We start from the raw sequence: 27,749 nt of genomic DNA, 5'->3' as shown, positions 1-27,749 counted from the left end.
AGTGTACTAGGAATCCTCACCTTATTGGGTCGTGAGGATTCAATGAAATAGCCTAGTTAAGCACATGGAACATAGTGAATGGCCAAAAGGCAGTAATTATTGTTGAAAGATGAGCAACTTCAACATGCTCCTCTTTGGTTGCCCTATTTTCTTCATTCTCTTTGCCAGTTATTATTTTACCCAGTTACTCAATGTCAGTTTGTTGACTTGAAACCCTTCAGTGGATAGCCTGTTGCTAACGTATTGAATTTCAGATAACATGTCAAGATCCTCACTGTGGTCCACAGGACTGCATCCCTGGGTTCTTGCCTGTTTCCTTAGCTTTTCCTTGCATTCTCCTCACTACACATGAGCCACATTGCTCTTGGTTTCCCTGGCCACACCAACTTTCAGGGCCTCTATGTGTGCTGTTGTGTTTGCCTGACCTGTTCCAGCACCACTATGTTCCAGCTCCAGTTTTTGGCATAAGTGGCCATTGGTTCTTTTTCAGAGTTTTTTTTTTCTGCTGTTCCCTGCTGTCTATCCCACTCCCCCACCTGATGTTCCACTATTGACTTGCATTTTGCTTTTTATCATTTTTCATAACTTGTAGTTGTGTATTTAACCTGAGTGATTCTTTAAGTTTGTCTCCTACTAGAATATATGCTAGTGCTTATTCCATTTTTATTTCTCAAGAATAAATTAACTGAATAGCAAGACTGGAACTTGTAAGAACCATTGTGCCTTCGACAAACACCAGCTTCTATTCTTAACATTTGACAAATATTTTCGTTGTGCAGACAGATTAAGGCACATGTAAGATAAAAAGGGTTTTCTGACTTTGGATAATGTTAACATTCTTATAAAATCATTCAGCTTTTAAACTCTCAGTTAGAAATAAACTTTATCTAGATCAACTTCCTTCTTTCAGTCATAACACCAACTTGCTTTTACTTTTTTAATTACTGCTGTATCACTGATTTTATGTCCTTTGTACATTTGCTTTATGGGGGTCTTTAAGAAAAAAAGTCCTTGAAAAATCAGCGTAGTGGTTTGTCTATTCTAACAACAGATTGAACTTTGAGACCAACGTAAATAAATAGATAATGCAGCACATTTCATGCTTAGATTATCAAGGCGATATTGCAATTGTATTTTTTGTATATTGTATAGTATTAGGGTTGAAAAATAGGAAGTAGGAAATAGTAAGCAGGTATTTGAACTTATTTTCTAGGTAGTGATAAGCTATTTAAAAATGTTGGGAAGGGAATTAGCATTGGTAGCAAGTACTTGGCATTATCAAATGTTTTTATTCTGTTGGAGTACACAAGTTCTGTGTCTGTATCATGCCTTCCCCCTCTTTTTAGGGCGGGGAGACCAGTAGCAAGTGCAGGTTGGTGGAGTAGTTGTTTGGAAAGGACATTGTAATGTAAAGGATTGGTTGGTGGGAAAATCCTGACACCAGAGAATAGAAAGTGATGACCATGATTTAGTGAAGAGGGTGAACTGTGGTAGTGGTTAAAAATGTAGGTTCTTGGGCCTGGTTAAGGTCCTCGCCTTGAATGCACGGGGATGCCATACAGACAGAAGCCTGTTCTGATTCCTGTGGCCCTGCTTCCCATCCAGCTCCCTGCTTGTGGCCTGGGAAAGCAATTTAGGGTGGTCCAAAGCCTTGGGACCCTAGACCTGTGTGGGAGTCTCAGAAGAGGCTCTGGGCTCCTGGCTTCGGATAGGCACCGCTCTGGCTATTGCTGTTACTTGGGGAGTGAATCAGTGGGCGGAGAATCTTCCTCTCTGTCCTCTCTGTGTGTCTGCCTTTCAAATCAAAATAAATAAATCTTTTTATAATTTTTTTTTAATAATCTATTTTATTGTGTTGTTGACAATCTTTACATAGTTAATTACAGTTAAAGAAAGAAAAAGAAAAGAAAAAAAAAAGGTTCAGGGGGATAGGGAAGTGGGTAATACTATTATGTCCACATTGTTTCCATCTTGTATCTGAGGTAAAGGGGGATATTGAGGGGGAAGCCCCACCCGGTTTCCCGCCCACCCCGAGTCCCGGATGTGGGGCATGCTCTGAGATATGTGCTCGAGTGGTGTTAATAGTTCTCCGGTTATGAATCGCTGCCAGTTTCGCTCGATGAGGTTGTCCACTGATTGATATGGTCCATCATAAAGTCTCCGTTTGCCCCATATTTCGCTGCCAACATATAGCTGAGATGAATGATTGATCTGCTCTGTCTTCTGTCTTTTCCTGATTAGAGTTCTGAGTCCAGCATATAATTTTTTTTATTTTTGACAATCTTTACATCGTTAATTAGGGCACAGAGGTTCAAGGGCTACAGGAAAGTGGGTAAGAGAATTATTTCCACATTTTTTTCCCTGTATCTGGGGAAAAAGGGGAGATAAAAGGAGAAGCTCCACCCAGCCTCCCACCCATCCCAGGTCCCTGATGTGGTTCATGCTCCAAGGGTCTTGCTCAAGTGGTTTTGGTAGTTTAACAATTCTGAATTGCTGCCTGTCTCACCATTCCAAGCACGATGAGGTCGCTGAAGAATCCACTGATCGACATAGTTCATCTTAGAGTCTCGGTTTCCCAGTTTTTCACTGCCAATATATGGGTGGGGGTAGTTGATTCATTTGTTCTGTCCTCTGTCTTTTCATGGTTCGGGTTCTGAGTCCAGCAGTTCGAATGGGGAGATCCCCAAAGAAACTTTTCTGAAGTGATCCCAGACCTGATTTTGTATGTGCTTGGCAAGTATAGGGCCTGGTACAGTCCATCGCCCCAATCAGCTGGTGGTTGCAATTGCTGGGTGGGTTCTGTTTCCAGCTCTGTCTTCCACTGGAACCAATGGGTGTTGCAGTCCAACCTGATTCTGCCCAGCACACACTCGGCCCTCACACAAATCAGTGGGAGCTGCAGCCCAGTCAGAGTGACCCACAATAACCCCCACAAGGCCTGCCCTCTGAAAATAAATAAATCTTTAACAAAAATTTAGGTTCTTGTATTAGATGTAACTTGGTCTTTGGCTGATGCTGTCTGAATAAATTAATCTCACTAATCTTCAGTTTCCTCACCTCTAACATAGAGATAACAGTAATCCATATCTCTTGAGATTGTTGTGAAAATTACATGGAATAACCCATATGGTCACAGTGCAGTAGTAGGTGTTCGATAGTAAATATTTGGTGAGATAATAGCTGCAGTGATGAATTTGAGTAATAGGAATGAAAAAACTGGATTTGGGGTGGATGAGAATGAAGTTACTGTTAGTGTGAAGATTCCTTACCTGAAAATGGTGGCAGAACATAAATTTGAAAGTCTGGGAACCTCATTCTCACATATCCATCTCCACCAATGCTGCCTTCAGTCTGGATTAGTTCAGTAGGGGATTTTGTTTGTTTGTTTATTAAGTGAGCAAAAGAATTTAAAGTAGATATTGAAGAATTTAATAGGCAGTAAGAGGAATTTAGGACCTGAAAGAAACAAAGTTTCAAGAAGCTTCAAAAGAAAAGTCAAAGTACTAAGTTTATCTGCCTTTTTAAATTTGTATCAACAACTCATGAAAGTGGGTGTTTTAAGACTTAAGGTGTCACTATCTAACAGTGCTTATAAAGTCAACAAAAGATATACTCTTTTACATTGATTGACTTGTTAATTTCAGAATGTAGCAGGAATAAACCTAGACCCAAATAGATCAAGATGCAAGTTCCGGTAGTCCTCATTTTACACTGCAAATGTATCCGTAAAGTTCTTTCTGTGTGCTGTTTTTTAAAAGATTTATTTATTTTTTTCATTACAAAATCAGATATACAGAGAGGAGGAGAGACAGAGAGAAAGATCTTCCATCCGATGATTCACTCTCCAAGTGAGCACAATGGCCGGTGCTGCGCCAATCTGAAGCTGGGAACCAGGAACCTCCTCCGGGTCTCCCACATGGCACAGGGTCCCAAAGCTTTGGGCTGTCCTCGACTGCTTTCCCAGGCCACAAGCAGGGAGCTAGATGGGAATTGGAGCTGCCGGGACTAGAACCAGCGCCCATATGGGATCCTGGCGCATGCAAGGTGAGGACTTTAGACTCTAGGTCACGCCGCAGGACCCCATGTTTTAAATACTTTTAGCAAGTGGTTTTTATTTTTTTAAAGATTTATTTATTTTTATTACAAAGTTAGATATACAGAGAGGAAGATCTTCCGTCCGATGATTCACTGCCCAAGTGAGCGCAACAGCCGGTGCTGTGCCCATCCGAAGCCGGGAACCAGGAACCTCTTCCAGGTCTCCCACATGGGTGCAGGGTCCCAAAGCCTTGGGCCATCCTCGACTGCTTTCCCAGGCCACAAGCAGGGAGCTGGATGGGAAGTGGTGCTGCCGGGATTAGAACTGGCACCCATATGGGATCCCGGGACGTTCAAGGCGAGGACTTTAACCACTAGGCCATGCCACCGGGCCCCAGCAAATGGTTTTTAAATAGTAAAGTAGTTATTATTATACAGCTGATCACATTCCTTTTTTTTTTTACATTGTAATTTTGTGTATTGGAATCTTTTAAAAAGGAACGCTTATATTTTCTTTAGCTGAATTGATGGCTCCTGGAGAACTGGCTTAACCGCAAAATATCAGTAGTTTCCCAGGAAGAGTCCATAGTGTTTGTTATTATTTTTAAAGACTTATGTATTTTATTGGAAGGCAGATATACAGAGAGGAGGAGAGACAGAGAGAAAGATCTTCTCTCTGATGGTTCACTTCCCAAGAGGTCGCAGAGGCTGGAGCTGAGCAAATCGGAAGCCAGGAGCCAGGAGCTTCCGCCGTGTCTCCCACGCAGCTGCAGGGTCCCAAGGCTAGGCTGTCAAGCCAGGCCGGACTCCATTGCCTTTGGCACAGGATCAGAATAAAGGTGAATGGTTATTACATAGGGTTATAGGGTTTTTCAGTAAAAGTCACCAAAAAGTAAGTAATAGTTTTATTTTGAATGGGTTTCCAACAAGAGCATGCAAATTAGAAAGAGTTGCTGGTTTTCCGTGTTTATTTTGTAGAAGTAGTTTTATGCATTAGCATGCCTTCTCCACCAAGAAATGTTCTCTGGATAAGGATGTTTCCAGTTTGGGTACCCAAACCGTGAGCATTTAAACAAATAGGTAAGGGTTAGAAGCATTTTTACCTCATATGATTGATTGAACTTTCATGGAACGCTTACCATTGAACATAATTTTTAGTAACTGATTAGATTTAAGGGAAGGAGGAATAATTTCATGTTAATTATCCTTCATTTTCCTCTTGATGCTTTGATAAGAGAATTAGCATTACAAAGTTTGAGAAAACCTTAGTCGTCTTGGATCCATTGAAAGCTTGACAATTCCCGGATCATACTTCTTACTGAAAAAGAAACTTGGCTTTTTTTCTCTCTACTAAGTAGGGCAAGTCCTGATAACATGATGAGCATACAGCAGTGACAATCCACTTAGTACAAAATCAGAGAAAGGACTCAGCAGAGACACAGAGAGAAAGTTTTATGATATAGTTTCTGCCAATTTTGTGTACTGAATCCTTTGGGTTTTTTCCCTACAGGAAGGAGAGTGCTGGTAGAAAAGATTAAGAAAATGTTCAGTATCTGAAGTAAAATTTTATGATTAACCAAAACTTTGTCAAAATGATTAGGAGTCATAGAGAATTAGGGAGAAAAAACAGAAGTACCCAGTATTAAGTTTATCATACATTATATTCTGAAATCTTTATCTCTAAGTTTTATTAAATAATATGTTCAACAAATATAAGGTCACTGATTTTTACATTTGTATGGAAGGCAAATACTATGGTGATGGCGTTTTATATTCCTGTTTATTCTGACACCTTAACCAGTAATGACACAGAAGGAGAAATGAAGAGCTACGACTCTTCATAGGGAATTTCTTCATTGAGCAGTAACAACAGGAATCTCAGTCTGGGCAGGTCTACTGATTTTTAGATAGTGTTTTCTGTAACTTATGTATAAATGATGTTTTTTTCCCATTGAGTTCTTAATGCATGAAAGCAACTTTGCATTTAGTGGAGTTGAAATACACATGGGAAAAACTGTGGTATCTTCAAAAGATGAGCTATTTGCAATGTAGTAGTGGCAGTCCTCTTGTGAAGGATTTAGTAGTTATAACCCTATGTTTACCATACAAAGGAAGGCTCTTTTTCTTTTAAGATTTATTTATTTTCATCAGAAAGGCAGATATATATAGAGAAAGATTTTCTGTCCCCAAGTGGCCACAATGACCGAAGCTGTGCCCATCCAAAGCCAGGAGCTAGGAGCCTCCTCCGGTTCTCCTGCATGGGTGTAGGGTACCAAGGCTTTGAGCCATCCTCTACTGCCTTCCCCCGGCCACAAGCAGAGAGCTGGGTGAGAAGTGGAGCCGCTAGGTCGGGAGCACCCATAAGGGATCCCAGCGCATGCAAGGTGAGGTTTTAGCCACTGAGCCATCATGCCAGGCCCACAAAGGAAGTTTTGTAACAGCTTCTGTGTATTTTAACAGCAAATTGAATAAAATTGATAGTGCTGATTTGTTCATTATTCTTGGATAATATGTTTTTGTTTGCAGGGTGTCAGACACTGTCCTGGTGAGGAATGCAGAGATTAAAGAGAATCTTTGTGTTATAATTAAAGAGAATTTTGTGTTTTCTATTTTCAGATAGCAAAGTCTAGAGAGACAAAGAAATAAACACTTTATAATACAGTGTGCTACAATTGATGTAACTGAGCACAGAGAACAATGGGAGGCTAGAAAAGGACTTAAACATTCTCATGAATGGGGGAGAGAACAAGTGAAGGGAAGCGAATAAAGGTTTCTTAAAGAGGGTTATAGCGGAAATTGACCTTGATTTTAGAGCTTGGGAATAAATTAAAGATTACAGGTGGGGAAACACACAGAAATCTTCTACATGTAACCTCAGTGTGTACAAAGATATAGTGAGTGTCATAGGAACATGTGGGTCTTGGGTATTGCGCAATAGCATTTTGTCCGCACCGGGATCCCATATGGGTGTCATTTCTAGTCCCAGCTGCTACACTTCCCATCCAGCTCCCTGCTTGTGGCCTAGGAAGGCAGTCGAGGACAGCCGAAGCCTTGGGACCCTGCACCCGTGCAGGAGGCCTGGAGGAGGTTCCTGACTCCTGCCTTTGGATTGGCTTAGCTTTGGCCATTGTGGCCATTTGGGGAGTGAACCAGTGGACAGAAGATCTTTCTGTCTCTCCTTCTCTCTGTATCTATCTGCCTTTCCAATTTAAGATAAATAAATAAAAAGAAGAACATCCGGGTCTTGGGAGAGATTAGAATCATTAAAGTGGCTAGGCTTGAGGATCTTCTTGGCTGTGGGAAGCAGGGCCTGGATGAGGTAGGGTTTCATTGTGAGGATGGTGGGGAGTTGTTAAATGGCATGATGGAGGAGAGTGATGTGATTTGGTCTGTATTCGGTATCAAGCTATCTGAAAGGTTTGTGGGAGTAGAACTGACAGGCCTCTGCTGACCTTCCCTTCTCCTGTCCAATATCCATAGTTCAAGAGGGAAGGTAAAGACAAGGTGTAGAAAAAGAACATTGTAGCTTTTGCAGTACTGAGAGGCAGCCTGCAGAAAAATTCAAGGACATACCCAGTCAATGAAACCACATTATTAATTACGGAAAAAGGGTACACTTGTGCATTGTTAGCCTCAGTTTGTGTAGTTCTTAGATTGAGCAAAATGTCATATTAACAGACCATCTATAAATTGTAATGATTTTTGTTACTTTGGTAGATTTTTTTTTTTTTAAGATTTATTCATTTTATTACAGCCAGATATACACAGAGGAGGAGAGACAGAGAGGAAGCTCTTCCATCTGATGATTCACTCCCCAAGTGAGCCGCAACGGACCGGTGCGCGCCGATCCGCCGATCCGAAGCCGGGAACCAGGAATCTCCTCCGGGTCTCCCACGCGGATGCAGTGTCCCAATGCATTGGGCCGTCCTCAACTGCTTTCCCAGGCCACAAGCAGGGAGCTGGATGGGAAGTGGTGCTGCCGGGATTAGAACCGGCGCCCATATGGGATCCCCGGGCTTTCAAGGCGAGGACTTTAGCCGCTAGGCCACGCCGCTGGGCCCGGTAGATTTTTTTTTTAAAGATTTATTTGTTTTTATTGGAAAGGCAGATTTTGAAGTAGTGACAGAGAAAAAGCTTTCATCTGCTGGTTCACTCCCCAAGTGGTGACACGGGCTAGAGCTGAGCAGATCCAAAGCCAGGAGCTTCTTCCAGGTCTCCCTCGTGGGTGCCGTGTCCTAAGGACTTGAGCCATCCTCTTTTCCTTTTCCAGATTGTACTCATGGAGCTGGGTCTGAAGTGGAGCAGCTGGGACATGAACTGGCGTCCATATGGGATGCTGGTGCCACAAGCAGAGGATTAGCTTGCTGTACCACAGTGCTCGTTCTGAAAAATAGACATTTTTGAATAATAGCTTGTATGTCTTTATTTCTCTTCTTAGGAATCTGTTTGGCAGTATGAGGTTCACCATTTCTACATAGTAACGATCAGAACAATTGTTCATATTTTGCCTAAGTCATTTCTGTAATCAGCCTAGCCCTGTAGGCAACTGAGTTGATAACCATTGTTAACATTTATTAAGGTCTAGGGCCAGTGTTGTGGTACAGCGGCTAAGCTGCTGCCTGCAATGCCTGTTTTCCTTGTGTCCCAGCTGTTTCACTTCCAATCCAGCTCCCTAAAATGTGTCTGGGAAAACAGTGGAATCCTCTAGGCCCCTGGCTTCTGTATGAGAGATTGAAGTGAAGTTCAAGCTCCTGGCTCCTGTGTTTTTTGTTTTTTTAAGTCTTTATATATTAAAAAAAAAAAAAAAAAAAAACTGGGCCTGGTGCAGTAGCCTAACTGTTTAAGTCCTTGCCTTGCATGCGCCAGGACCCATATGGGTGCTGGTTTTCGTCCCAGCAGCCCCGCTTCCCATCCAGCTCCCTGCTTGTGGCCTGGGAAAGCAGTCGAGGACGGCCCAAAGCCTTGGGGCTAAGAAGCTCCTAGCTCCTGGCTTCAGATTGGTGCAGTTCCGACTGATGTGGCTGCTTGGGGAATAAATCATTGGACGGAAGATCTTCCTCTCTGTCTCGCCTCCTCTCTGTATATCTGACTTTCCAATTAAAAACAAAAAATAGGGAGCTCAGCGTGGTAGCCTAGTGGCTAGGGTCCTTGCCTTGCATGCGCCAGGATCCTGTATGGGTGCAAGTTCTGTCCCAGCTGCTCCACTTCCTTTCCAGCTCCCTGCTTGTGGCCTGGGAAATCTGTAGAGTCTGGCTCAAGGCCTTGGGACTCTGTACCCACGTGGGAGACCGGGAAGAAGCTCCTGGCTCCTGGCTTGAATCTGCTCAGCTGTTGTGGCCACTTGGGGAGTGAACTAGCAGATGGAAGGTTTTTCTGCCTTTCTGTTCTTTATTTCCAATAAAAATAAATAAATCTTTAAATGGAAAAAACCTGCCAGGATTAAGGCAGTTTTTACTGAAATTTTTGCAGGAAAAATTACAGATAAGGATTAAAATTTAGAAAATTGATGCTAGCTCATTAATATTAATAACTGCTACCTGCTGAGTATCTCATGTGACCTCATTTCATTCTGCAGACACACAGCATTTGCTTTTACTGTTCTGTGCGCGAGTAATGATTAGAGAAGGTAAGATACAAATTAGTGACATCGCTGCCTCCTAATTTCTTTTTTTTTTTTTTTAAGATTTATTTTATTTTTATTACAAAGTCAGATATACTGAGAGGAGGAGAGATAGAGAGGAAGTGGAGCTGCCGGGATCAGAACCAGCGGCCATATGGGATCAAGGCGAGGACCTTAGCCACTAGGCCACGCTGCCAAGCCTGCTGCCTCCTAATTTCAAGACCTAGAATTCTGTCCTTTAGCAGATTACCTTTTCTAATTCAGCTGTTTGCACAGAAGTAGATTTTTTTTTTTTAAAGATTTATTTATTTTATTACAAAGTCAGATATACAGAGAGGAGAAGAGACAGAGAGGAAGATCTTCCCTCCGATGATTCACTCCCTAAGTGAGCTGCAACAGGCCGATGCGCGCCAGTCCGATGCCGGGAACCTGGAACCTTTTCCAGGTCTCCCACGCGGGTGCAGGGTCCCAAATCCTTGGGCTGTCCTCGACTGCTTTCCCAGGCCACAAGCAGGGAGCTGGATGGGAAGTGGAGCTGCCGGGATAAGAACCGGCGCCCATATGGGATCCCGGAGCGTTCAAGGCGAGGACTTTAGCCGCTAGGCCACACTGCCGGGCCCCAGAAGTAGAATTTAACTATTTAAGCTATAAGCCAGAATTTGTTTCAGAAGTTTGAAAGCGATATAAATAAAATTTGGTTTGGCAGTTTTAGATAACTGCTTGTGTGTGTGTGTGTGCGTGTGTGTGTGTGTATGGCAGCCTTTGGTAAAATTCTCTCCTATTACTATTAGTTTTTAATACACCATCTTTTGATAAAGCTGGTTTGAAAAGCCTTAGTCATGTCATTATAGCTGTAAGTAATTTTTAGGTATTAGAGGTTCAGTCAGGGCCTCGGCACAATGGCTCAATGGCTAAGTCTTCACCTTGCAAGCACCCGAATCTCATTTGGGTGCTGGTTCAGTTCTTGTCCCAGCTGTTCCACCTCCCATCCAGCTCCCTGCTTGTGGCCTGGGAAAACAGTAGAGGGTGGCCCAAAGCCTTGGAACACTGCACCCACGTGGAATACCTGGAGGAGACTCCTGGCTTCTGATTGGCTCTGCTTGACTGTTGTGACCATTTGGGGATTGAACCTGTGGACAGAAGATCTTTCTGTCTCCTGTCTGTAAATCTGAAATGCCCTTCCAAAAAAATAATAGTAGTAATAATAAATAGATCTTTTTTAAAAAAAGCAGAAGTTCAGTCAGGGCCGATGGTGTGCCTTAGTGGGTAAAGCTGCCACTAGTGGGTAAAGCTGTGCACTAACATGTGGGTACTGGCTTGTGTCCTGGCTATTAAACTTTTGATCTAGCTCTCTGCTGGTGGCCTGGGAAAATAGTGTAAAATGTCCCAAGTATTTGGACCCTTGGCACCTTTGTGGGAGACCTGGATGAAGCTCCTGGGGAGTGACCTAGTAGATGGAAGGCCAAGATGTCTGTCTCTTGTTCTTTATTTCTGTGTAACTCTGCCTTAAAAAAAAAAAAAGTCCAGGAGCCTGAGTATTTCTGAAAGGTAAGGTAAGATTGGTAAAGATTATTTCTAGGAGTGGTAATGTTCAACATACAAAAGGGGTGACAGACTTTGTTTTCCATAGAGATTAAATGGTTTTTCCTCAAATAATGTAATTTTGAGGGATAGTCCAACTTCATTCTTTGAAAAGTTTTATGCATTTGATTCTTCTGTACATGTGGCTCTGCTCACACTGCTGATCGTTGGATTATTAGGAAACTTTGCTTTTGGGGAGGAGCACCACTGTAAGAAATGGGGTCAATAATAAAACTTTTATTCATAATTCAAAACCCATTATCATTCATGAGAGAACAGAAGAATCATTGCTGCAGCGGAATCTTATTTCTGGTTGACATGTCTTTAGTGACAGCAATGGAGCAAAATTTATATGTTCATTGACGCAGGTATTAGGCATATATGTGATAAAGAAAGGAACTCATGGAGAGAGAAGTACACGTGGCGAGATGCCATCACTGAGTTGTCAGTGCCTGCTTTGGTTTTCCTTTTCCATTTGCTATCCAGATGCACGGGATACTTTCTAAAAGTGGTTTACTCAAATGGGAAAGGGGTCAGATTTGATTCACTAGGCAATTTTTATACTTTATTTTAATCACTAGTAGATTGTAACTTTTTACTTTATTTTTCTTCCCTTAGAACCTGTCAGGTGAAGGTGTATTTTTGCGTTTTATTTTGGCTAGAAGCAAATTTATTTTTAAAGGAAGTATGTCTCCTCTGAAGATACATGGTCCTATCCGAATTCCCTGAAGTCACGGGGATGAGTCAGGGAGATGAATTGGCGGATAATCTGAGTGGCACATGCCACTGCAGCGTCAACATTGACCCTCTTGGCTAATGACCTAGGCCAATCTCATGTGCTTACATTCTGGTTCGGATGATTTTTTTTCAGAATCCTATGAACTATAAGGAGATGTACCTGAAAAGCCTTCCAAGACATCACTCAACATGCCAACACCATCACAAGCGTAAATGGATCCTTTATTTGGTCTATATTTATTTCAAGCATATGCACCCCCACCATGTATGTGCCATCTACATGGAAATCACACTTAAATGATCACACCCCATATCATTCATCTGGTCTTCAATTCATATAATTCATATCTACAATATAACTCCATGTGCATCAGACAGATGAATTTTGAGATGAAAAATGAAATCATTGTCTCATTGCAGATACAGATCTTCTGTACATAAAACTGAAAAAGAATCTACTAGATCGCACAATCATGAACTCGGTCTCTAAAATCACTTCTTGGGCCCGGCGGCGTGGCCTAGCGGCTAAAGTCCTCGCCTTGAATGCCCCAGGATCCCATATGGGCACCGGTTCTAATCCCGGCAGCTCTACTTCCCATCCAGCTCCCTGCTTGTGGCCTGGGAAAGCAGTCGAGGACGGCCCAAAGCTTTGGGACCCTGCACCCGCGTGGGAGACCTGGAAGAGGTTCCAGGTTCCCGACTTCGGATCGGTGCAGCTCCGGCCCGTTGTGGCTCACTTGGGGAGTGAAACATCGGATGGAAGATCTTCCTGTCTCTTCTCCTCTCTGTATATCCGGCTTTCCAGTAATAATAAATCTTTAAAAAAAATTATTACTATAAGTAAAGAATATTTATATCTTCTAAAAGCCAGTGAGACTGCTAATTACTCATCGTAATAAAAGAAAGGGTTTTCAGACAGAAACTTCGGTTTTTGTTGTTGTTGTTAATTGTTTTAATTCTCAGCTCACATAGACACTGAGTAGGTATTCAGATATTCAGCAAATGTCAATCCTAAGGAGCATGACGAGCATGCCACAGTGCCAGTCAGCTCGCTTCTGGATCAGGTCACAGGCAGTGTTAATTTGTCAAACACCTACATATAACTGTGAGGGTTACTGTGCTAAGGGCTAAGAATATCAGACTTAACAGTAACCAAATGCAGTGTCAGCTGTAAACATATTTCAGAGATACCAAGGCAATATAAATAAGCATGTAATTTTTGCTCTCAAGATTCAGAGGATAAATAAGATTTTGCAGTACATGGTGGAAGTAAGAAGAAAGTGATTTCTGTACATGGACAGACATATGCATGTGTGAATCAATGCTCAGTCAGGAAGTTATTTTAAGGTAAATAAGCAATGGAGAGTCAGTGCCAAGAGTATAAGCTGAAGAACTAGGTAGGAATCAGATCCTTTTAATGTTTTCAAGATTTATTGAGGTGGTGGTGGTGGAGAGAAAGAGAGAGAGAGATCTTCCGTCCACTGATTCACTCCCCAAATGGCCACAACAGCCACAGCTGGACTGATCCCAAGCTAGGAGCCAGGGGCTTCTTCCCGGCCTCCCACATGGGTGCAGGGGCCCAAGCACTTGAGCCATCGTCCACTGCTTTTCCAGATACACTACAGGGAATTGGAGCAGTGAATGGGGTGCTGGCACCACAGGCGGTGGCTTCACGCACTGCACCATACCCCCAGCCCCCAAACCAGATCTTGATTTTTTTTTATTGATCGTAAGGGGATCTCATGTTCTAAGGAGCAAACATCTCAAATCATATTCCATTGGAGGCTAAGCAAATGGTTTATTTATTTATTCGTTTATTTATTTATTTATTTAAGATTTATTTTATTTTTATTCCAAAGTCAGATATACTGAGAGGAGGAGAGACAGAGAGGAAGTGGGGCTGCCGGGATTAGAACCAGCGGCCATATGGGATCATGGCGAGGACCTTAGCCACTAGGCCACGCTGCCAAGCCCAAGCAAATGGTTTTATTTCAAAATATAGTAGGGGAATGAGAGCATATACGAGATTGAGTTCATATGAGGAATGAAAGTTCTGAAGGAAGAAAGAAGAAAGATTTGAAAAGATTTCAAGAAGACTTAACCCATTAAATTTAGGAGGTGAAGGAGAAAAGAATTAAGAGTCCTAAGTTTTTCATGCATGGCCGTTCCTTTCATGTCCTCTGTTAATGTCAATAGAGGGAAAGGAGCAGTGTGTGAGGATTGGGAAAGTTGAGTTGTCTGAGATGTCAGACCTTCAGAGAGTAAGAAGGACTGCAGCTTTAACAAAGAGGCCTAAGACTTAGGATAGAGGAGTTGGACTCCTTACTGTGTGGGTGCTTGCAAAAATCACGGATGCTAGAAGGTGACCAAGTGACCAAGTTCAAGATTATTGTTTGTTTGTGAATACGGGTTTTAATAGTTGATTTTTTTAAAGTGGTAAACCAAGCAACTCTCTTTTTTTTGTGTGTGTGAATGTTTTACTAGAGTTTCTTCTCAAGAACATGAATCTAGAAGCTTCCTTGGAGCTACAAAAATGTCACTTAAAATTTGGATATAAATTGTAAAGTTTTTTCATTCCCATGTATAAATGGAAAGAGATTGATTCTCTCTTATTTTAGAAAAAGTGTAACTATGTTATTACTTCATTACCCTGTTTAGAAATTGTGTCTCAGCAAAGGGCACCTTTAGAAACCTAAGTGCATGCCTGCCAAGGGATGGAAATAAGGAATAAGGCTGCCAGACTTTATTAAAGTAATCACATGATTTTATTTAGTCTTTAAAAATTTCATTCAAGGGCCCAGAGTGTAGCCTAGTAGCTAAAGTCCTCACCTTGCACGCGCTGGGCTCCCATATGGGTGCTGGCTCTAATCCCAACAGCCCCGCTTCCCATCAGCTCCTTGCTTGTGGCCTGGGAAAGCAGTCCAGGACAGCCCAGGACCTTGGAACTGTGCACCTGTGTGGGAGACCTGGAGGAACCTCCTGCCTCCTGGCTTCAGATCGACTCAGCTCTGGCCTTTGTGGCCACTTGGGGAGTGAGCCATTGGATGGGAGATCTTCTTTTCTGTGTCGCCTCCTCTGTGTATATCTGACTTTCCAATTAAAAAAGCAAATAAAAAATCTTTTAAAAAATTGCATTCAGGAGAAAATGAAAATTATTGCTTTTTTAACACATTTCTGAAATCTCGGAGAAGCTAAAATGAGTTACCAGTTGTGGGGAAAAGCATCGTTAAAATAACAGTTTTTTGATGTGCTCATGGTCTTTGTAACTTGGTGAAAGCTAACTGAGTCTGCTTAGACAGTTGCAAAAGGAACATATTCTTATATTGGGAAAGTTAAATTTTTTATATTTTATTGGGAGTTTTAAATTATTTCCTGAATTGCAACTTGGGTTATTAATATATGCTTTACATTGCAGCCATCTAAACAGTTTTGTCAGTATTCTAGCAGCTATTGCCTTTAAAAGGAAATGGACACAATTGTTAATTAACTAGTTTTTATTTTTTGTAACTTTATAACTATATGTGAAAATGTAGAATTCCCTACCATAAAATAAAGAATGCTAGGATTACTGTATGAAATGGTTTTTAATAGGATGTGTTTGTGTTTCTTACCAGGCAAATCTTTGATATAAATGTTTCAAGAAATCACTTCTCTTGGTTGAAAAAGAAATGACTAGAAAAAAATGAGAGATGTTACTTAGAAAATGTAAACTTTAGTATTCATTATACAACTTAACTTTGTTACATGTTTTTCATAAGAGACTCTTGCTTTTGTCTTGCTTAGCTAAGTCATAACATTAAAAATGTGGTGCTGCGACCCAGTGGAGCAAAACAAAGTCGCCTGATGTTAACTCTTCAAGATAACAGCTTCTTGTCCATTGACAAAGTACCAAGTAAGGATGCAGAGGAGATGAGGTTGTTTCTAGATGCAGTTCATCAAAACAGACTTCATGCAGGTGAGCACTAATTAGCCAAGCTGTTGACATTAGAACAATTTTTTTTTTTAAGATTTACTTTAACTATTTGAAAGGTTGCTCAGTAAAGAGAGAAAGAGAAGGAATATATTCATTCCATCTGCTGGTTCACTGCCCAAATGCTTGAAGCCAGGCCAAAACCAGGAACCCAGACCTCCATCTGGGTCCCATATCTTCTGCCACTTTTTTTTTTTTTTTTTTTAATCTATTTTATTGCATTGTTGTTGACAATCTTTACATAGTTAATTACAGTTAAAGAAAGAAAAAGAAAAGAAAAAAAAAGAAAAAAAAAAGGTTCAGGGGGATAGGGAAGTGGATAATACCATTATGTCCATATTGTTTCCATCATGTATCTGAGAAGCCCCACCCGGTTTCCCGCCCACCCCGAGTCCCGGATATGGGGCATGCTCTGAGATATGTGCTCCAGTGGTGTTAATAGTTCTCCGGTTATGAATCGCTGCCAGTTTCGCTCGATGAGGTCGTCCACTGATTGATATGGTCCATTATAAAGTCTCCGTTTGCCCCATATTTCGCTGCCAACATATAGCTGAGATGAATGATTGATCTGCTCTGTCTTCTGTCTTTTCCTGATTAGAGTTCTGAGTCCAGCAGTTCGACTGGGGAGATCTCCAAAGAAACTTTGAGGTATTCCCAGACTAGTTTCTTGTATGTTCTAGCAAGCACAGGGCCTGGCACAGTCCATCACCCCGATCAGCTGGTGGTTGCAATTGCTGGGTTGTTTCTGTTTTCAGTCCCAAGTTGCACTGGAACCAATGGGTGTTGCAGTCCAGTTTGGTTCGGCCCTTACATCAACCAGTGGGAGCTGCAGCCTAGTCAGAGAGACCCACAATAAACCCCGCCAGGCCCGCCCCCTACCCTGGTTTGCCAGTATGTGTAGCAGACTAGTTCAGTCTGTCCCACATTCCATTCGGCTCTTGTACTTGTCAATGGGTATTAAAGCTTAGTTCTATCTAACCAACTCAACCATCCAGCCCTCACGGGTGTTGTTGAGTGCCTCTCTATCTAGCCATCCCGGCTCCCGTCCTAGTTTTCATGCCCTCCCACGGGAATAGTGACCCAAGAAGGGGGAACCCACTTTTTCCCTCCCAGGTCTCTCTGTCCCGGTTTATGCACTCTTTATGTGGTTCTGTGATTTGACCTGACAGAATCAGTCCCCAGCGCCAGCCTCTGCGGCTATGCCCAAACATCCCTCACCCACTCTAATTTATTCTTGCACCAGCAGAAATAATCAGCCCAGCCTGGCTTTTCCCTGGTCTAGTCCACATGAGACGCACAGGTGATGTAGCCTTGCCTAGTCTGGTCTGTCTCTATCCCAGCCCACGCTCTCCAGTGGGAGTAGCTGTCCAGCGAGGGGACCAGCCCCTTAATCCCCCTGCCGGTTCTGCCCCTCCCTTCCTGGATCTCACGTGTGCTGGTTGGGTGCTGCATTCATATCCAGTACAGGCAACCACGCCCTGGCATTCCATAATGTGTACTTGTTTTGTCTCGACCAAACCCGGCTCATCCCACACTCTGTTCTGGTGATCGGATTTGCCAGTGGGTGACATGAACTGATTGAGCCTGGTCTGCTCCTGACCCATGCTGAATGTGTGCCAGTGGGAAACTTTCCATGGCCTATTCTGGGCTGTTTCCTATCATGCTTCTTGTGCTTACCTGCAGGGACTGTGTCCTGCCAGAGGAGTTGCCCAGGCTCCTCCATCAGAACCCCTCCCAATGGCAGGTTTTGCACATGCCAGGGGGTCCTTGAGCCAACCCTACCCAGTTCACCTCCTGTCCTAGCAGGAACAGTGGCTTTTCCTGGCTGGCTTTCACCCCATTCTGGTTCTTGTTGTTGGATGTTTCAGCCCGGCCATGGCTCGTCCATACCCACATACAGCTCACGCATGGTTCAAGAGGGGTGTGAGACCCAGCCTAATCAGTCCCACATCTACCCTATGGTTCTCCATGCCACCAGATGGTGTTGGGATCTGAACTGGCCTGGTGCATGCAGTCCCAGCCCACACTAGTGCCTCGGGTGACTACAACTGTTTCCTAGATAGAATGCAGCCCCCATTCCAGCACACGTGCCCCTTGGTGGGAACCTCAACCCAGTTAGGGTGTCCACAAGCTTCCCCAACTGGGCCTGTTCCTAGCCGTAGATCATGCGCCTGCCAGTGGTTGCTCTGACTCAGCTTATCTCAGTCCCTCACTTGCCCTGGCCTCTGCCTTAGACAGTGTGACTTAGCGTCCTTGACTCAAGTAGCTACCTAAGCAGCGATTCAGACAATCAATACCCCAGAGCTCCCTGGCTGGGCGGCCACCAGGCAGAGCCTGGCACCACGTGGTGCCCTGGCCGCCCTGGGGGAGGCCAAGGACTCGTTCACTGCCTTGCGGCAGTGTCTTTGGCGTGAGCCCCCAGCATTGGGTCCGACCTGGCAGGGGCACCCCCCACAGCCGCCACACTGTGAGGAGCGGCACTTGTCCCCGATCCCAAGGCCCTAACCTTCTGCCACTTTCCTAAACAGCTGGGAGCATGGTCGGAAGTGGATCAGCTGAGATTTGATGAGAACTTTTGCTAGCATTTAAGGTAGAGGCTGACATGAGCAATGTTCAAAGAACAAGACCAAGGATAGAAATGTGACAGAACACATAAGGTACCTTTGTTGAGGTGCCTGGCCGCAGTGCTCTGCTTTGGCTCCTGACTCCAACTTTCTGCTAATGCGTTTCCTGGGAGACAATGCTGATGGCTCAAGTGATAGGGTTCCTACCAGCTTTGTGGGAAACCTAGAATTAGTTCCTGTCACCCAACTTTGGTGTGACTCATCTGTGGCCACTACAGGAACCAGTGATTTGGAGCACATTCATGCTATCCCTCCCTCCATCTCTCTCAAGTGTTATTGATTAGGGAGTAAAGCTACCACCTGCAGTACTGGCAACTCCAGTGGGCAATGGTTTGCATGCTAGTTGTTCCGTATCTTATTTAGCTGCCTGCTAATGGCCTTACCAAAGCAAAGGGACCCTCTGCCCACATACATGATAGACTTGGAAAACACTCTCAACTTCAGCTTGGCTGGGACCTGGCCTTTGCTGCCATCTGGGGAGTAGATGGAACATTCCTCCCTCTTTCTGTAACTCTGACTTTCAAATAAATAAATAAGTCTTTACTCCCCCCCCCCCAAAAAAAACCCAGAAAACATAATAACTAGACTATAGATGATATTCCAATAAATACTGATTCACATGTTCTCAGCAGAGTACAAATAAACTGAGTTCAACAGCACAACAAAATGTGTACATGCACTACAACCAAGTAGGATTTATTTCTGGGGTATAAGATGGTTCAGTATAAAACCATTTGACAGAATTCAACAAACGAGCAAAATCAAATTCAGCATAATAAAGGCCATAGTTATATATTTCATACCCAAGTGTTACAGGACATTTCATGTGAAAATACTGCAAACTAGGCCAAGTGCAATAGCCTAGTAGTTAAATCCTCACTGGGATCCCATATGGACGTGTCCTGGCGGCTCCGCTTCCCATCCAGTTCCCTGCTTGTGACCTGGGAGAGCAGTTGAGGATGGCCCAAGGCTTTGGGACCCTGCACCCATGTGGGAGACCTGGAGGAAGCTCCTGGCTCCTGGCTTCGGATGGGCTCAGCTCCAGCTGTTGCAGACACTTGGGGAGTGGACCAGCAGAAGAAAGATCTTTTTCTCTGTATCTTCTTCTCTGTAGATTTGCCTTTCCAATGAAAATAAATAAATCTTAAAGAAAAAAAACGAAAAGACTAAAAGCCACCTAAATTCTTGTCTCACACCAAAGAATATTTATGTGGACAATTTCAGTGTGCAAAAGCAAGATTTATTGATTTTTAAATTTTCATTTTAAATTTTGAACTTTATGGTACAATTCTGTAGAGTCTGGAATTGCCCCCACCCAAAACGGAAGGTTTGTTAAAGATGGAAGCCTCCTACACAGCATTAGGAGTGGGGAACCAAGGGCAGAAAGACCCAAGAAGATGGTGGAAGTGATGTCTTTAGTAGCAGAACAATGGTTTACAATGAACAAAAAGGGACAAAACCTATCAGCAGGCTACAGTTGTAATCTTATCTAGCTTGCTCTTGATGAAACAAAACCCATCAGCTATCCAGAAGCATGTGACTTCTTTCCATTCCCAGGATTAGCTAAAAACTAAGGGTGGAATGCAGTTTTTGTTTTGCTAAAAGAACCTTCTGGACAGGAACCAGCATTTTGTAAACTTTAGAGACTTTTCCTTCTCTCATTCCAACAGAGATGTGACCCTGACTACCCATTAACGCATCTCACTGTCATACCATGAATGAAAAACTGACAGCGTTTCCTCTAAGACCAGTAACAGTGCAGGATGTCTGCTCTTGCCAGGCATCTTGAAGTGTTAGCCAGAGCAGTTAGGCAATCAGGAACACCTGCACCCAGGGGAGTTTACTAGCTGTGGCACAACACTGGCCCGGGGTCACTTGACCCCATATGTAGAAAACTAGAGAACTGGACTGACAAAAAAGGAGGAGGGTTTATATTACAATTGAGAGAAGCCACTTTGTTATATAAACCTTAAGTGCTTTTATATAATAATTATTCTGAGGTTTTGTTATTTGTATAAATTTTTAAAGATTTATTTATTTATTTAAAAGCAGAATTAGAGGAAGATCTTCCATCTGCTAGTTATAAAACTTCTGTGGTTGTCTGGCATTTAGCACCTATGTATTATGTATCCATGACATGAAATTTGAGCTATTCTGGGTTTTTTAGAATATGTCAGGGACTTTGTTTACAGGCAGGCACTTTTATAAGCGCGAGTTTAATAACTTATAGGCAAAAATTTTGCACCATGTATCTAAGGCTATGGACATACCGAAACACAGACACCTGGCAAGTATGGGAAGGAGTATCTAATACCTGGTCCAGCAAAGCCAACACCATCTCAGAACAATCGAGACTACTCAAATAACACCCTCAGGACATTTCTCCTCATTGTGGTCCTTAGGACAAAACCAGGGAACCATCTGTCCCCTTGCACTGAAGTGATCTAGTAGCAAAGAGTGGCGCAACAGCTCTCTCCTTTCCTCCAGTTATAGGAGGGAGGGCAGGGTCTTTCCTCATCACCTCCCCCTGGATTCCTTGCCATCCCACTCAAAGACCTGCATCAGTCTACAATTGCCTCACCTATGTAACAAATATTTAAGAATAAATTAAAACTAAAAGTAAAAAAATCAATAAGGTACTTTAAAAAATTTCTGGGAAGTGGAGTTGAAATGCTAGCTTATTTGGTACAAAATTTTGAATTCTGTAAATAGTGTTGCATGATACACACTTGGCCATGAACTTTTTGAAGATCCCCTCATTTCTGTTATTGTTTTGTTCTATCATATTGAGACACTGCATTAAAAAGTTGATATGTGCCAGAAAAGCATGTCTTTTTTTTTTAAGATTTATTTTATTTTTATTACAAAGTCAGACATACTGAGAGGAGGAGAGACAGAGAGGAAGTGGAGCTGCCGGGATTAGAACCAGCGGCCATATGGGATCAAGGCGAGGACCTTAGCCACCAGGCCACGCTGCCAAGCCCCAGAAAAGCATGTCTTAAAAAATAGTAAATAGAAAGTACAGTAGACTTGGGACTCAATGAGAACAGAATGGCATGATGGAAAACCCTGGGCTTAAAAAGCTCTGAGTGTGAAACTTAGCTTTGCTTGTTGGTTTTGGGCAAGTCACTTCATGTCTGAATTTCAGTTTCTTCATCCCTAAAATAAAGTTTACGCCCTTGATTTCAGGGCTTTTTTTTAGCTTAAAGATTTATTTATTTAAAGGAGTTACAGAGAGAGGTTGAGACGGGGAGACAGAGATCTTTTATCTGCTAGCACTCTACCAGGTGATTGCAATGACCAGGGCTGGACCAAACTGAAGCTAGAAACCAGGAGCTTCTTCCAGTTCTCCCATGTGAATAGTGGAGGCCCAAACACTTGAAACATTTTTTTGTTACTTCTCTATGCCATTAGCAGTTGGAGCAGAAGTGGAGCTGCTGGGACACAAGCTGGTACCCATATAGTATACCAGTGTGGATGACAACAGCTTTATGCATTATGTTACATCATGTGCCTCCAGGGCTTTTTTTAAGAGTAACTGCTTACTTTTCCAAGTGTTGAGTTCAGTTCAGGGCCTCTTCCCTGTTCTGTTAATTAAACTTTGGGACATTGAAAGGGACTAGGAGATAGAACTGGAGAGAGATATGGTGGATCAACAGGCTAATCTACCTGCTAAAATCAGCATTCCATATGGGCACTAGTTTGCATCCTGGCATGCTCCACTTCCTAACCAATTCCCTGCTTGTAGCCTGGGAAAGCAGTGAAGGATGACTCAAATTCTGGGTGCCTGCGCTCATGTGGGAGACCTAGAAGAAGCTCCTGATTCTTAATCAGGTCAGCTTCTGCCACTGTAGCTATTTAGGGAGTGAACCAGCAGATGGAAGGCTTCTCTCGGGTCTTTCCATAAATGTGACTTTCAAATAAGATAAATCTTTTAAAAAAAAAATCAAGTGCTCATGAATGAATGTAGGCATTTATGTTACTACAGTAGCTGCTTATGTGTTTGGCTCTGATTTGATGATCTTAGGCAACTTGCTTAAATCGTGTGGATTAATTTCCTTAGTTTACCAAAGTGTTGTGATGATACATAATGCGTGATATGATGTCTTATGCTTTACACGGACTAGCATAAAATAAGGAATATGAAGATAACAAACAGTGGTAAGCTATGAGCAAGATAACCAGCTGACCATTTAGGGGAAGATGATGAAACTAGTTCCTTACTTCACAGCCTTTTTCTAAATAGACTTCTCACTGATCATAGATTTGGGTATTAATACAATGATAGAAACACTGTTAAGGGATTGAATTTTAATGTAATCTCTGGCTGGAAAAGACATTCTTCCATAAAAGTTACATTCATTAAAGGAGAAATCTGATCGTTCATGTAAAAAATTTAAATAACTGTGGCAATTAAAAATGGACAAAGAAAGAAATACTGGTCAGCATGACAATATTGCTAATACAGAAATATCTGTTCTTGTAAATCAGTAAGAAATGTACAACCCCGTAGACAAGTGGACAAAACTGCATATAGGAAATTTGGGAAAAAAGCAGATATCCCTTGGATAGCAAAAATTCTCAACACACACAAACTCTGAATTACATGTTTAACATCCCTAAACAAAAGCCAACATAATCCAAAATTTGAAAACTGTTGGATGCTGACATGATGCTACAAATGGAAAATCCTTACCTGACCTCATGTAACGGGTTGTAGTCAAAACACACGCACACTAAAAATTTTATATAAAATGCTCCCTGGATAAATGTATGACATGTGTGAGAGAGAGCGTGGGGGGAGGTGGAACATGAATGAAATTTGTATCTAGGTTTGGGTTCTATCTCATTCTATATATAGAAATAGTTCAAAATCTGAAAAACTATGAGATTGAACATTGTGGTGCCAAACATTTCAAGTAAGGCATGCTCAGTCTGTCACATTGACAAAAGTGTTGACAGAAAACAAAATGTTCTCACTATTTTGTAAGCACTTAGAGATATATTTGAGAAGATTATCTATTAAAGTTGTTTTAGATGTAATATCCTTTACTAGACGTTTGGCACAACAGGTGTAGCTCCACTTGGGAAGCACATGTCCTTCACCAGAGTGCCTGTTTGAATCCTGGCTCCTCTGCTGCTTCCCAGTGTGCACCTCAGCAGAAAAAAGAATCTAAAGGAGAGACAAGAACTAAACGTGGCATTCAGAAATGAGATATCAATGTCCTAAGTAGATTCTTAACTGTTATTCTAATGACTGCCACTGTTTGCAATTTTGAAAAACATTCCAGATAATCATCAGGAAATTGCTAACCAAATTAATGTGTACTTATAAAATACTTTCTGAATGTAAATTGACATTTATACAGTATCTTGAATGGTTTTTTAATTAATGATTATTTCTTTGCAGTAGAAGACATATATTCTATGTGATAAACTTCTACTAGTAGAGAATGCTTGAAGAGTGTATTTTACGGACTTGGCACAGTAGCCTAGTGTCTAAAGTCCTCTCCTTGCATGGGTTGGGATTCCATATGGATGCCATTTCATATCTTGGCTGCTCAACTTCCCTTCTAGCTCCCTGCTTGTGGCCTGGAAAAGCAGTAGAGGACAGCCCAAAGCCTTGGGACCCTGCATCCTCATGGGAGACTCATAAGAGGCTCCTGGCTTTGGATCAACTTAGCTTCAGCCATTGTAGCCACTTAGGGAGTGAACCAGCGCATGGAAGATCTTTTACTCTGTATCTCCGTCTCTCTGAGAATCGAAATTTCCAATAAAAAAATAAATCTTTTTTTTAAGAAGTGTTATTATGGGCTTGGCGCCATAGCATAGTGGTTAAAGTCCTTGCCTTGGACGTGCTAGGATCTCCTGTGAGCGCCGGTTCTAATCCCGGCAGCCCTGCTTCTCATCCAGCTCCCTGCTTGTCGCCTGGGAAAGCAGTTGAGGACAGCCCAAAGCCTTGGGACCCTGCACCCGCGTGGGAGACCCGGAAGAGCTGGCTCTTGGGTTTGGATTGGCACAGCTCCAGCAGTTGTGGCCTCTTGGGGGAGTGAACCATCAGATGGAAGATCTTCCTCTCTGTCTCTCTTCTCTATATATCCACTTTTCCAATAAAGAAAAAAAAGTGTTATTAGAGGCATACCTGTCACTTCTGCATGTTTTCTTGGCATCTAGTGTCACTAAGTATTTCTATAGTGTTAATTATCAAGTATTTGTATGGGAAACTAACATTTTTTTCCTTATAGATTTTACCATTTTTCATGTTTCTTTTTTAAAGATTCATTTATTATTTTTTTTTAATTGCAAAGTCAGATATACAGAGAGAAGGAGAGACAGAGAGGAAAATCTTCAATCCAATGATTCACTCCCCAAGCGACTGCAATGGCCAGTGCTGCGCCGATCCGAAGCCAGGATTCAGGAGCTCTTCCAGGCCTCTCACAAAGGTGCCAGGGTCCCAAGGCTTTGGGCTGTCCTCAACTGCTTTTCCAAGTCACAAGCAGGGAGCTAGTTGGGAAGCATGTCTGCCAGGGTTAGAACCGGCCCCCATATGGGATCCCAGTGCATTCAAGGTGAGGACTTTAGCCACCTGGGCCACTGCGCCTGGCCCGCTATTTCATGTTCTTTCCAGTTTTTGTTTTTTGGTTTTTTTTGCCTGAGATTTTAGCTCTGCATTTTCAATACTATACTGTATGTTCTTTGAGAAAGGGTTGATAGGCAGTTTGATGTGTAACTGATTTCTGTTTTTGTTACCAGCCATTAAACCTTCTCAGGGATCTGGGAGTTTTGGAGCCATCCTGGGTAGCAGAGCCAGCAGAGCCTCACAGAAGGAGACAAGCAGACAACTTTCTTACTTAGATACCCAGGTTTGTTGGCGTTTTTTAGCATTTCAAAAAATGGTAATTATGAAAATTCTTGTAAGATAATTTCAAGAAATAGAGTTTAAATGGTAATCTTGACAGTTCTAGTACTGTCACAAGGATGTTTACCAAATATTTGAAATTTATTGTTGTAATTTTAAACTAACTGGACTTATGAATTTTTGAGAATTTATCACTCATTTGATGATAAATTTATGCTCTTCTAAAGCACTCAGTTAGATGGCCTTGGAAACTTCAGATTTCCTTTGCTGCTTGTAATTCTGTCATAAGAAAGTCATTGAACATCTTCAGTCTTGTAGGAATCTTGTAGGTCTTACCATATACATGAAACTTAACTGGCAAAGTGTTCATCTGAAGCGTTATTTTGCTAAAATGTTTACAACTCCAAATGCTCTTGCTGTGTCAGTAGAGTAAAATCTGATTAATCTGTCAGTATATTCTGTATCTCAATTTGCTTGTCCCTGTCATTTCAAATGTTCTGGAAAATGGAATTTAAAAGTAAATTCATTTTAATGCCAAAAGCATCTTTGAAATCCATACACAGTTGTTTCATAAATATACATTTACCACAATATTTTTAAAACTATTTAAATTTAGATTTTTTTTTTAAGATTTATTTATTTTTATTGGAAAGTCAGATATACAGAGAGGAGGAGAGACAGGGAAGATCTTCCATCCAATGATTCACTACCCAAGTGAGCGCAATGGCCAGTGCTGTGTCAATCTGGAGCCAGGAGCCAGGCACTTGTACCAGGTCTCCCACACAGGTGCAGGGTCCCAAAGCATTGGGCCATCCTTGACTGCCTTCCCAGGCCACACACAGGGAGCTGGATGGGAAGTGGAGCTGCTGGGATTAGAAACAGCACCCATATGGGATCCTGGCGTGTTCAAGGCAAGGACTTTAGCCGCTAGGCCACGCCGCAGGACCCTAAATTTAGATTTTTTTAAAGCTATTTGTATTGTTTCAAGAGTATTAACTATTGAGTACAAATAGGTTGGTGATAGCAACCAGTGTCTGCAAGAGTCAGTTCTTCTTCTCTCTCTCTCTCTCTCTCTCTCTCTCTCTCTCTCTCTCTCTCTCTCTTTTTTTTTTTTTTTTTTAATTTATTTTTGTTGGAAAGGCAGATTTTCAGAGAGGGAAGAGAAAGGATCTTATATCTACTGATTCACTGCCCAAATGACCACAGCAGCCAGAGCCGACACAGTCCAAAACCAGGAGCTTGTTCTGAGTCTCCTGCATGGGTGCAAGGGCCCACGCATTTGAGCCATCCTCCTCTGCTTTCACAGGTGATTAGCAAGGAGCTGGATGAGAAGTAGATCAGCCTGGATCCAAACAGGCACCCATATGAGATGCCAGTGCTGGCAGACAGAGGATTAGCCAGTTAAACCATCATGCCAGGACCCCTCCCCACCCCAAGGGTCAGTTCTTATGGTGATCCCTAGAACCGTGTGTTTGTCATTTTAAGTTAATAAATAAAAGCCTACTCTTGCCTTCTGCCTCCAAGTATGTGATGAAATTTTTGTGTTTTTAAGAATGCTATAGGAAAGGATCAAGTCCATTTTCTCATGCCAATGACTATATGTTAGAGCTACCTGGAATGCTTTAAAAAATAATACTTATAAATGGACCTTCCCCCAGACTGATGAGGCTAGAATCTCTAAATTTAGGGCCCAGCGGTATGGCCTAGAGGCTAAAGTCCTCGCCTTGAACGCACTAGGATCCCATATGGGTGCCGGTTCTAATCCCGGCAGCTCCACTTCCCATCCAGCTCCCTGTTAGTGGCCTGGGAAGGCAGTTGAGGACCACCCAAAGCCTTGGGACTCTGCACCCGTGTGGGAGACCTGGAAGAGGTTCCTGGCTCCTGGCTTCGGATCGGCATAGCATCGGCCATTGCACTCACTTGGGGAGTGAATCATCGGACGGAAGATCTTCCTCTCTGTCTCTCCTCCTCTCTGTATATCTGACTTTCCAATAAAAATAAATAAATCTTTTAAAAAAAAGAATCTCTAAAAGATGTGTCTCCAGTTAATATTTTTTAAAGTTGTTCCCATGATGATCAGCTGGTCTGAAAGTATTCCAATTTGGGCCAGCGCCATGGTGGAATCAGCTAAGCTGCTTGTGGCACCCACGCCATATCCTGTATATGCTCTGGTACATGTCCTGGCTTGCTCCATTTCTGATCCAGCTTCCTACTGATGACATGGAGAAGCATCAGGAGTTGGCTCATGTCCTTAAACCCTTGAACCTGTGTAAGAGACCCAGGAGAAGCTCCTGGTCCCTGGCTTTGGATCGGCTCAGCTGT

General features: G+C 42.5%; 1 protein-coding gene and 1 pseudogene across 1 annotated transcript in view; both read left to right on the top strand.

Annotated features, from left to right (window-relative positions):
- USP37 (ubiquitin specific peptidase 37) overlaps positions 1-27,749 on the top strand; it is a 75,836-nt gene that overhangs the window by 1,506 nt on the left and 46,581 nt on the right. The window contains exons 2-3 of the mRNA XM_058665003.1: positions 15,758-15,929; positions 25,322-25,431. Coding sequence (XP_058520986.1) covers positions 15,818-15,929; positions 25,322-25,431 — 222 coding nt within the window. The 5' untranslated portion in view covers positions 15,758-15,817. The remainder of the gene's footprint in view (positions 1-15,757; positions 15,930-25,321; positions 25,432-27,749) is intronic.
- LOC118757955 (small nucleolar RNA SNORA36 family) lies at positions 22,116-22,236 on the top strand (annotated as a pseudogene).

This window comes from Ochotona princeps, chromosome 5 (assembly GCF_030435755.1).
Source record: "Ochotona princeps isolate mOchPri1 chromosome 5, mOchPri1.hap1, whole genome shotgun sequence".
Lineage (NCBI taxonomy): Eukaryota > Metazoa > Chordata > Mammalia > Lagomorpha > Ochotonidae > Ochotona > Ochotona princeps.
This window is presented reverse-complemented; position numbering and strand designations above follow the sequence as displayed.